The sequence below is a fragment of the Nannospalax galili genome, unplaced genomic scaffold, assembly GCF_000622305.1.
Source record: "Nannospalax galili isolate Female #2095 unplaced genomic scaffold, S.galili_v1.0 scaffold973, whole genome shotgun sequence".
NCBI classification, from domain to species: domain Eukaryota; kingdom Metazoa; phylum Chordata; class Mammalia; order Rodentia; family Spalacidae; genus Nannospalax; species Nannospalax galili.
In genome coordinates, this window is record NW_008334020.1 from 1960391 (window position 1) to 1972745 (window position 12355).

Genomic DNA, 12355 nt, shown 5'->3' on the forward strand with positions numbered 1-12355 from the left:
GAAGACATTCTTACCGGATCCCTGATTGAGGTTTTTGTGAAATTCTCTATCCAGGAATTTATATCGATTTTAATTCCCACAACTGAAAGAGTAATCTAAATTAATTTAAAGTCATAATGGCTGTAACATCATCTTTGTAATATTACAGCTTAGGTCATCTATAAAAAAAGCATATAACTTTGTGTTGAATAGAATGTTTCATACAGAAATATATTTCTTGGATTCTTCATTAAGCAATAATGCTAGTAATCTTTAAACTATTCTATAAATTTCAACTCATAGTACAACACATTTTTTTGGATAGTCTACAACTACAATCTGACTGGCCAATTAATAGTATAACCAAGAAACAATGTGAAGGATGATCTTAAAAATAGAAGATCACTTGGGTAGTGTATTGAAAAAAAGGGGGGGCGGGTTATCCCAGTCACGCCACTCATCAAAGAAGCTTCTTTTGCAACAGACAAAGACTATTACAGAGTTCCAAAACTGGTCACACACAGACACTGTCTGTGAATTACCCAAGCCTAAACGGCACATCTACAATGCAAACTCTATACCAAAGGCTCATGGAACACAGAACAAGGGGTAAAGGGGGCACTTGGGCATCACTCAATTCTCATCAATGAAGCTCCTTTGTGCAACAGAGGGCCAGGAACACAAAAGGTCACAAATGGTATGGAGAGTAAGAGTCTGCAGAATGTGGTCTGTGGACGGGACTCATATTAAACTGCATCCACCCAGGGCTCAGGGACAATTGCGAAAGAAGGGACAGAAAGATTGTAAGAGCCAGGGAGGTGGTGCATGACCATGTAGGAATAGAGCCCTACAAACTCCTGGGACCTTGCTCATATGAACCTACAGCAATGGTGTCAGCATTCACAAAACCTATGAAAACTCAAGCAGACAAAACCCCAGCACAGAACTGTGGAAATGGGCAACAAGCCCCAATTTTAGTGGAAGAATTATTGGCTGGGTAATTACTGCTGTGTGAGGAAGAGCTGATCTTCTTAAAGGGAAGGACTCTAGATAGGCTGCCTAGACTCCCGTGGATAAATTTGCACTGAGGGACACTAACTTGACCTGATGGGCCTTAACAGGAATGACAAAAGGTATGAATTTCAGTGGAGCATGGGGAGGGGGGTATGGGGGGTGCCAATGGGGAAGGGGGTATAAAGATGATTACGATTGATTAAGACGCAATAAAAATTGACAAAAGCAGGTGCTTAAGAAACTTTTTTGGAAGGGTAAATAGATGATTGTATGAGATATTGGGAAAGGTGGGGAGGAGTGAGCAGCTGACATAATAAGTGATGAGTAAATGAGCAACTGAGTGAACCGGTGAATGAGCTAGGAAAGGATGGGGTGAATCCTAGTGGAAGAACCACTGCCAGGGTTTCGCTGCTCCCAGGAGCAGTAAAACACCCTCTCTGTCTTTCCATCTGCTCTCCCTAACATAATTGAAACAATAGTGAGTCATATAATGAAAACACTACACTAAATTTTAATTATTAGGGTTCATTCACCCCAGCTAGTTTTTAATTCTCATTGGTCCTGTTTTACTATGTTTTGGTTTGCTTGTTTGGTTTCAATTTTATCCAACTTCTACATATATTTTAATGTACATTTTGATAGAGTCATTCTAATTCTTTCCAGCAGCTAAACAGCAGTCTAGTGTATAGAGAGGTCATAATTTATCTTTTCTCTCAGTGATGGAAGCTTAATTTCATGTTAAAATAATTATAAATATTGCTGGAATGATGGTGCACACCTTTAATCCCAGCACTTGGGAGGCAGAGGAAGGCAGATCAAGGCCAGCCTGGTTTACATAGTGATTTCCAGGCCAGCTGGGGCTACAGGGATGCCCTGTATCAAGAAAACAAAACAAAACAAAACAAAAACATAACACCCCCAAACTAAACCAAAACACCCCCCCCCCAAACAAAACAGCAAAAAAAAAAATGTATCAAGAAAACAAAACAAAACAAAACAAAACAAAACAAAAACATAACAAAAAGATTACAAATACATACACCGTTGGCCACAAACCTTTCATGTATTTGAAAATAGAAGAGATTTCCAGAGTAGAACTGCTAGACCAATCCCAGATTTAAAATTTGCCATGTTACACTGCATTGATTACATAAATTTATGAACAGTTTATAGTCACATATAGATCTTTCAAGATTTCAGAGGGGATGTTATTTTCATTATTCTAGTTTTTAATTTGTATGTCCTCAATTTTATTTTTTGAGGGCTTTCTGATGACCTTCTAAATTAATGTTTCCAGTTTATGGTTTAAACATAGTATCTTGATTAACTTTTGTCATGCCTGTGATATAGCATGGATGCTTACCTGCAGGTTTAAGAAGTTTTCCTTGGATATATATTTCTACAGCTTTGCTTACCATAATGCCTGATTCATATGCACCAGGTCCACTTTCTAAAAGAAAAATAAACAGATGAATGAATCAGAATACCGAATCTCCTTCAGTACATACAAATGGAAAGTGTTCTACTTATAAACATATCTCAACGTTCTCTTTTGTTACTGAATATAGCAGGATAATCTGAATAGTCAAGAGTTGGTTTAACATGGATTACCTAGCTTGAGTTCACTTATTTCTGCAATCTAATAGATGCACGCCCAATCTGAGTTTTGTAACATTTGCTAAATTAATGGGGAGACTACAGAAGGGAAATGGAAAGAATGATATTGGAGTCACAAAACAGGCTTTGCCTTTTATGAGAAATATGTCTGTGGACAAAACTGAAATCTTTTGACTTTCAGTTTCTTCATTTGTGAAAACTGGAGTTAAGAAAATACCTATGTTCATAGATGTTGAAGGATTAAATTAGAGTTTTGGAGGAAAAGAACCAGATAAATTACTTTAAAGGCTGTGCTATTAATTGTTTCAAATGCTACATTATATAATTAATGCAGATACGATGCAATTAATCATATACCAATTTATTTAATTCATTAGGTATGTTTCAATGGAATAGCTGTGATATGAGGGATTAACCACATATGCTTCTGTTTATTATGCATGCCTATTAGATATGCCATCTCTGCATTACTGGATGACTTCTGGCTGTGTATGCATTCTATCTAACTACATGAATGCTTCCTTTCTGTTTTCCTAATCCCTTACATACACTATATGCTTAATGATGATTGTACTATTGTAAGTAGTTCATAAAAATCTATTGATTCATGGGAGGAAAGGCTATGGCAATAATTTTTAATTTTTTAATTAAAAAGGAATTGAGAAAAGCTGAAAAACCTAAGGATACTCACTGTTAAAGTAGGGAGCAGTGAAAACGTAGTTATCATTATCCAGGCTCCGCTTATAGAAGCTGTCCTCATATGTCTCTGGATTTTCTTGCCAATTTTCTCCGGCCCTAGGGAGGAAATGGCTCTCATCATTTGTATTCCTTAAGCTATGTGATAACTTGCTTTCTTCTTCATGGAAACGCAGTTTTACCGGCATGTCTACCATTCAGGTAAGTCTAAGGAAGTCAGGTATGGATGGTGTAACTACTCATTATTAAGCAATGCATCAACTTAACATACTAAGAATAAGAAGAGACTGATTCCCAGTCCAGAAACTACAGATAAGACAGCTAATTAATATTAATAAGTCTTGGTACCTACTCAGCCAACTACAGGAACTGTTCTTAAGATAAGGAGAGAGGAGTGATGGAGACCAGGGCAAGCAAGGCTGTGCTACACAGGTGCTGCTATGGATCACAGTCAGTGTACTCATGTAACCAGTTGAACCAGTTGGACTGTGTCAACAAAGAAAACAAACTCTTTCTACCTCTTAAATTATGTAAAAAATATATACATATATAACTAGCAAATGTCATTGAAACATCCTACAATATCGCTTTTCAGAGAAATGGAATATTTTAATAATGTAAACACTTTAAAGAATACTGAAATTCAGTCTACTAACAATGATCTGTTTTCCCAAAGAATAGCTTCCTTACATGGTAACATACAGACTCTTGGCACCACTGGTTGCAATGAACTTACTTGTACAGATGTTATTTGAACTTACTCTTTAGGATAAACTCTGGTAATCCCACCATCAGTCACCACAAAGCGTGCTTTCACTCCTTTGCTGAAACAGAAGATAAAGGGACTACAGTTTTGAAAATGAAGTTTTAAGATGTTAAGTGAGGTGTTGGTGATACAAAATAAAGGAAGGAAGCCAAGGTAAATATATGGATAAATGTAAAACCGTATGTTAATCATCTATGAAATTAAGTCCTCAAAGGGAATGTGCTTAAGGAAGTCATCTCATGGGAAAGAGGGATGGAGCTGTCTTTTGAAGGTGGGATAGGCATCAGTAGGCAAGACAGAGCAAACAGAAGACATCAGCCCTCACAGAAGGGAAAGCTTCTGTGTAAGGGAAAGCTAGTGAAGAAGCTGGTGTTGGGTTGTAAGAATCTCAGGCTAGAGGACTCCATGGTGTTTTGTTGTTGTTGTTGTTGTTTTGAGACAGGGTTTTTCTATGCCAAAGCTGACCTTAAATATGTGATCCCCTGGCCTTAGTTCACATGAACTGGGCCTATAGACATATAACACCATACTAGTCTGAAAGCTTGATCTTTTTTTTTTTTCTATTTAGTGTGTATTTTTTTAAATAATTATTTTAATAATTAAAGTTACAGTTTTAACAATATGCAAAATATTACAGTAATTCAGATTTTTTGGCATAATGATTACAGATTTGATAAATACATTTTATATCTCATAATATCGATGAGGAAGCTTGATCTTTTTAAAGAAATATGCTTCTATTGATTCCTTGAGAATTTTATACAATGTAATTTGTCATACTCATACCTCCTCCCCTACCCCCAGTTTATTCACCTCCACCCCCGACTTTGAGTCCTCTATTATTATTACCTTAAAGGCTTGTTGAATCTAATTTGTGTTTCCCAAATGTTCCTGTGGGTGGGACCATTCCATGGAGTCTGGTCAACCCACTCAGCCTCACACCGTTAAAGGAAACTGATTCTTCCTCTCCCAGCAGCTATCAATTGCCAATAGTTCCTCAGTTAGGGCTTGGGATTCTTGACCAGCTCCTCACTCCATGCTAGGTCTTTGTCTAGCCTGGGCTTGCATAGGTCTTGTACATGCTGTCACCAGCACTATGTATTCACACATGCAACTTTCTTGTGTACAGAAATCATGGCTTCCTTGCATTCATCCACCTCCTTTGGCTTTTACAATCTCTCTGCCTTGACTTCTGGAATGATCCCTGAGCCTTGGAAGGAAAGGGTGTGATATAGATGTCCATTTAGGGCCAAGCACTCCATACTCTGAATTTTCTGTCTTTATGTTGAAATTAGAACTGCATTTTACCATTAAGGCTCTTGTAGGTAGGTATGCTTTGTAGGGATAACAGACCTGAGCTGGGTAGAGAAATGGGAATAACAAAAAGCAAAATAGCCAGCTGCTGTAGCTTCTCTAAATTGGTGTTTTAGGACCTTGATTATGAAGAAAAGAGGTAAACGCTGTTAGGAAAAGTGCCTAGCATTGAATGATTGATTGAAAATGGAGTGGAGAAGAGATTATACCAAGAATCAAACTCAGATTTCTCTGTTTATTGTCTAGGTATATGGTATGTGCTACTAAAAATTCAACTAGGCATTTACTAGAAATCCTATTTTACCACACACAGAGACATACGCAAACATGCTTACTACATGTAGTTTATTCATATTAATATGCAAAGCTCACAAATGGGAGTGTTAGCACTGAATCATACCCACAGTTGAAAATACAAATTGTCAAGAACTGTAAAATGATTGTCTTGAGAAATCACTACAAAATAAAAAACTCTAAATTTATGAGACCCAAAATTATCCAAAAATTTCCCAGAAAGAAACTAAATTGAAATGTAGAATATCTAATTATATTTATTAATAAGAATAAATACTTACATATTTTTTTGCTTGCTCCAGTAATTTTGAACAAGTTCATTTGTAAATCCTGCATCCAGCAAGATTCTATTAATCAAATCTGTATTACCTAATACAGGAAAATGATATCTTCAATTATAGTCACATAAAATTTTAATTCAAATAATAACAAAACAAATATATTTCCAATTTTCAAGAGCAATTGGGTAGCTAAGCATGAATATTTCATAGGAATTATATGTCTCTTACACCATTGATCTTGTCTTATATTTTGGTGATATGAAGGAATTAGTAGGGCAGAAGCCAATACCCAAGAGAAAAATTGTTTTGTTTTATCAAAAGATACCTAAAATAAGACATTTTAAGAAATACTAAACAAATAATTTTTATGTGTATGTTTTGTTTAGTTATGTAGGTTAATATGGCAGTTCCAAACCACAATAGTTTGGTCACACACTCCTCATGTGTAGATAGGATGGGTAACTCTGAATTTATCAAGTAAAAATTTGAAACAAAAAGTTCTTTACTATAATTTTTTAAATAAGAAAATATACCTTAATTCTTCTTCATGCCACAGTAGAATATGTTCCACAGCAGAATACACTATCATGACTATAGATCTGACTTCATGAACAATTCTATAACGCCATTTTTTATGTTTATTTTGGAGCAGGGACAAAGGACAGAAGAGCTGTATCCCAGACCAGCACTATTCAAGATTGGATTTTGAATGTAGTGATAGCAGTTTAATAGCACAAGCTTTCCTGTCATTCTGGAGTAACTGAAGAGCATGTTAGTTCAAGTTCAACGGTAATGGAGGGAACAGAAAAAGAGGAGCAGAGATCAGAGCAAACCTTGCCTTTGCCCTTTCCCTGGCTTGTCTGCTCTAAAGACATATCAAGCTCTAAGAGAGCATACAGGTACTTTCGAGATTTTACATTCATGATAAAATATCTTTTTATTCAAATAAGGAATGATACGGTCTTAGTAATATCTAATTACACTACCATGTGAGGTAAGACAGGCAGGGAACATTTAACTGATTTTTCCACTTGGCGAAGTGAATTTAAATTGGAGAGACAGCTTTAACAAGATGGTTTTCTCACTTTTGATAGGTGAGAAAGTACTATGCTTAGCTTTTTCTAATAGTAAGAGAAATAATTATTTTTTTACTTTAGATTTATTATTTGCTTTATGATGATATTTGCCCTTTTTTCTAAAGCTAAATAGACCATAAAAGAGTACTCATTCTCATTTGATATAAAGAAATAATATTTTATTTTAAAAAAAGTAAAAGAAAAGAAAGGAGGAAGATAAAAATTTACATCTGTGCTATTTTTCTAATTGTATTTATTAGCGTAAATTTGATGCCTTTGGTTTCCTCCCTTATTTCTCACATGTATTGCATTTGATCCTCCTAGCACTTTTTTTTTGTCTTTTTGAGACAGGGTCTCTCTGTAGCCCCAGCTGTCCCATTGCATTTGATCCTCCTAGCACTTTTTTTTTTGTCTTTTTGAGACAGGGTCTCTCTGTAGCCCCAGCTGTCTGGGAACTCACTATGTAGACCAGGCTGGCCTTGAACTCATAAAGATCCACCTGCCTCTGTGCCTCTGCCTCCCAAGTGCTGGGACCTCCTAGCACTTTTATACATTATTTTTAGGAAGAAAACACTTCAGTGCTTTAAAAGCCAAAAATCAGGGCTGGATTGATAGCTCAGCAGTTAAGAACACTGACTGATCTTGCAGAGGACCTGGGTTCAATTCCCAGCACCCACATGGCGGCTGTGAACCATCTTTAACTCCAGTTCCAGGGGAATCCGAAGCCCTCTTCTGACCTCTGCGGTATTGCATGACATGGGTGCACCCACATACATGCAGGCAATACACTCATACACATAAAATAAAAATAATAAATAAAATATTTTTTTTAAAAAGCCCCAAATCTGTATAGCTGCGAAAGTCTTGTAGAATAAATGATGTCAATTAATTTAAACAACATCTATGATAGTTAAAGAGGATTATTCGAACTTCTGGCATCTATTCTTGATTTGCTTCATAGGGTGTGAAATTATGAAAGTTTATTTTTAAGACAAAGTTGAGACCATCTTTATACTTTGTTTTCTGTACAATTTATCACTTAAGACTGAATATTTCTCTTTTTTAATGGGAGCTCAAATGAAACTGATAAGTTTTTACTGCTTTGATCATATATATTTTAAAGAAAATTTTGTTTTTGCCTTCATGTCAGCACCTGACAGTAACTATGCTGATGTTCTTTAAAGACCACCAGCCTACCACTTCCAATATAAATTAGAGGACATAAATACATTCCCAGAGTATATCATATGTTTTCATCTATGTAGCCGGTAAAACTAATGAAAAAAATTTCAATAGATGACTCAACATCTATTTAATCATTTCAAGTATGTTACCTTACTTAGAAAATCTGATTTCATAATAATGAAATGACATTGGCTTAATATAAAAAATTAAGGACCACATTGCTACATATGACCATTAAAAATAATGCAGCAAATAAACTAGCCCACCAATAAACTTATAAGATTATTGTAAGATTTGATCCTATGAAACAAAATTGACTACTTTGGACATAAGCATTGAGGTATGTATTCACACATACTTACAGGATGGGTTGTTTGGAGTTTTTCTATCGATAAATTCGTTGAAATTTAAAAGAAATTCAGTGTTATTATCTGACAGTTTAAGGTCATTGCAGTATTCTCTGAAAAATGGATATAAGAAGGATATTTAAAAACAAGTTTTTAGGGTAATTATAGGTAGTAGAAATCATTTATTACTGGTTGTATGACTTTGGAAGCTATTAAGCCTCTTACTACTCCATTTTAATATATTGTACTAGAACAGTGCTCTGTTAGTAAGTGGTGAGATTACAGACAGTATATATTCAATGCCTAGTCTCTAAAGAGTGAGTGATCAATAAAAGGTTTTGTGGTATTTACTAAATTGTCATGACAAACTATAGGCTTTACAATTTTCATGCAAAAATTAAAGTTAAAATATTTTTCATTTCAATACCAATAAACCTGTCACATATTAACATACTCTTACATGACAATCAATATTTCAAAATTAGAGAAAATAATGTGTTTCAAATATTTACAAATACTTTCAATACTGACTTATTTTTCAGGACATTAAGAAAATATGTCCTTACAGAGACAAGCTTTTAGAAAAGATAAGAATGCTTGTTTGTTTGTTTTTTGGTGTTTTTGAAGTAAAGTCCTAATATATAGCCTTGGGATTTGCTATGTAGATGAAGGTGGCCTCCAATTTGGAGCAATTCCCTAGCCTCTGTCTTCCTAAATGCTAGGATTACAGGCTTACCTCACCAGCATACCACACAAGATAAGATTATTGTAATAGTCTTTTCAAATATTGTAACTATTCTTTTATGATAACACACCAAAACTTGATTATCAAGTACTCTTTAGATTAGTTGCAACATGAAATCTGAAATGTCAACAAACTTTTATATTTTGTCATATTAAAATATAATGCTTTTAAAAGGAGAGACACTAGATAGGCTGACTAGACCTCAGTGGATGAACTTGCACTGAGGGATGTTGGGGACAACAACATGATTCGATAGGCCTTAACATAAATGACAAAATGCAGAAATTCCAGTGAAGGGTATGGGAGGGGGCCAGTGGGGAAAGGAGCATAAAGATGATTAAGGTGCTCTGTATGAAAAACACACAAATCCAATAAAAATTTTAAAAAGCAATATGAAAAAAATCTAGTGCTCCACCTTTTACTTTGAAAATCTCTTAAGCACCCATGATTTTACATCATAAACTGATTACTTGGAAAAACATGACATCATAATTTCCAAATGATATCATTCGTCAACCATAATAAAAACCTGAATTCATTAATATCACCACAGAACCCACCAGATAAGGTGGGTCTGTCCCAGGAAGTCATCATGCCCACAGTAGTGGCTACAACTCCCTAAAGTCTGATTTTTTTCTTTTTTACTTAAAAGTTTGTAGTTTTCTTGGAAGTAAATGGCACATTTGATTAATTATTGAAAAATGTGTGCTGAATACCTAAGCATGAATAAACACAGTTCATAGGTCAGTGGTCCAAGTGAAGTAGCATTTCCTCAAAAACTAAAAAAGTACAAAGTGCCTCCTCAGGCTCTCAACACAGTTGTGCAGGAGTTTTTCTTTGAGGCATCGAAGTTATTCTAAAACACAGTAGTACTAACATTTTTATCATTTAAGACTGAATATTTCTCTTTTTCACTGGGAGCTCAAATAACACGTAAATGTTTACTGCTTCTACCATAGATATTTTAAAGCAAATTTGTTTTTTGCCCTTATGTAGGCACCTGACAGTAACTACACTGATGTTCTTTATTCTGAAGATTACCCGCCTACCACTACTTCTGTGCTGTCAGTATAAGTATCAATGAACAAAATAGATAAACAGCATTCATTACCATTAAGAAAATATTTTAGACCTTGCCAATTCTAAGAAAGGGTTTCTGGAGCAACAAACATTCAACATATCCTACTTTGAGAACTATAGTCCTGATTAAGAAATATACACTATATAAAGAAAACAAAACTATAGAAAGTTCATAATTATAAGAAACAGGCTAATAGACCAACAAAAATCAAATATTCTAGACAAAAACCAGTAATGATCAACATCTTGAGATGAAAAGTCATTACCTAAACACAAAGCCTTCAACGACAGAGCAAAACAGAAAGTCAGAACTTCAGAAACAAAATTAGAGGTTTTTAGCTTGTGAAAATTTTAGTGGAAAGGCAAAGTTTACAAAATTTAGACAACTTAAATTCGTTGAGTTTTTGAGAGCTAAATTTGATTTGCCCATAAGGTTTCTAAATTTTAGAGATAACAGTAGCCAAAAGTCTAAAGATTCCTATATTTAATTACTTATTACAAAATTAGAAGCTCACAGTAAGATTTTAGAACGACTAAATAAAATGTTGCAAATTATTATTCAAATAATTTCTGAACTACCACTTATTTAAAGCCATTTCAGATGTGCTTTCTGTTCTTTTAATCTATCAAGGGTATCTAAAATGTTAATGGAGACAAAGCTGAGATTCAAAAATGTAAAGAGGTTTCCCCAGAGGCCTGAGGCTAGCAGTGAGTCCAGCCCTGAGAATGCATCCTTCCGATGACTCATTTGTATGTTTCCATCATGAAATTGGTAAGAACAGGAGACAGAAACTGATAGCAAGATTGGGGGGCAAGGATCCTGAAAATGAACAGTTTCAATTCTTGTCCTTTGCAGGAAATCGGAACTGTCTTTGGTTTTGTCCTGGCCAAAGTCCAGGAATGGCAGAAGGTAGCTCTGTTTTCCTCTTCTCCTAAATGACATCCCTACATGTGAACTCCCATTGCTACAAAATCAAAAGCCAAAGGCAACTTTGACCTGTATCAACAGACAGAATTGCCACAAAATAAAAAGCCAAAAGGTACTTTGACTTATATCAACAAACAGTAAGTTTTTATTGTTGGGACCAATCAATTAGACATCATGTTCCTTTTGATCGCTGTGGACTGGGCTGAGCTCAATTCTGAATTAGCCAAAGGATATCATGCACTTCTTTTCCTTTGTAATGGAAAAAGATATCATAGTGTTCACACTCTCAGTAGAAGAGCTGTTGAATTAGGATAGAAACAAAGTAGAGATAATTTAAACAATAAATTCTTGAGAAACTCTTAATGTGGTGCTGGCAGAACTAGTTCTCTGATAATCAAAATGTTCAATGACAACTGAAAACCACCCAGCACATTGCACCCGAAACACCTGAACCATGAGTGTGTGGCGTATTGACTTCCCCACAGGGCTGGGAGCTTGGAAATTCAAGACAGTCTCTGAGGTTCTTGTTCCAAAAGAACTGCTCTTGAGAGCCTGTGACAACTCTGGGTAACAGCACAGCTCAGAGGCTCTCCCAGGACAAAGGAGTAGGGCTTCCTGACACACATTCTACACTGCAATGTTTTTCTTAAAGAAACAAATAGTTCTTTTCTCTTAGGAAAATCATTCCTCAAAGAAAGTGAAGTGGTAAGATGGAGAAATGTTTGTGCAAACCTAAAGGAAAATGAAACCAAACCAAACCAAACCAAAGCAAACTAAACCAAACAAAACACTTCATATGCTGAAAATGCCTTTAAGGCCTGAAAACTATGTTTTTCAGTCATTTTGTGTTTTTAATTAAATAGGCTTTGTAATTCAAATGGCTTTGAAAGTAAATATAGTACTAGGTATCAGGCAAATTATTTCTAGAAGATCAAAGTGACTTTGTTCTTATTCTGTTCCACAAACTCATATAGGTCATACATCAAAGTGAGTCTTTAACTAGAAGCTATCTTATATTTTTCTTTCTTTCTTT

The 12355-nt window shown here is 35.2% G+C and overlaps 1 protein-coding gene across 6 annotated transcripts in view; it reads right to left on the minus strand.

Moving 5' to 3' along the window:
* Positions 1 to 12355, minus strand: part of Cacna2d1 (calcium voltage-gated channel auxiliary subunit alpha2delta 1) — a 499112-nt gene that overhangs the window by 19324 nt on the left and 467433 nt on the right. For all 6 annotated transcript variants that reach the window (XM_017797133.2, XM_017797131.2, XM_017797132.2 and 3 more), the window contains 6 exons: positions 8585 to 8682; positions 5962 to 6049; positions 4068 to 4130; positions 3302 to 3405; positions 2357 to 2443; positions 15 to 82 (listed from right to left, as the gene is read on the minus strand). In XM_017797133.2, the coding sequence (XP_017652622.1) occupies positions 15 to 82; positions 2357 to 2443; positions 3302 to 3405; positions 4068 to 4130; positions 5962 to 6049; positions 8585 to 8682 (508 nt within the window). The remainder of the gene's footprint in view (positions 1 to 14; positions 83 to 2356; positions 2444 to 3301; positions 3406 to 4067; positions 4131 to 5961; positions 6050 to 8584; positions 8683 to 12355) is intronic.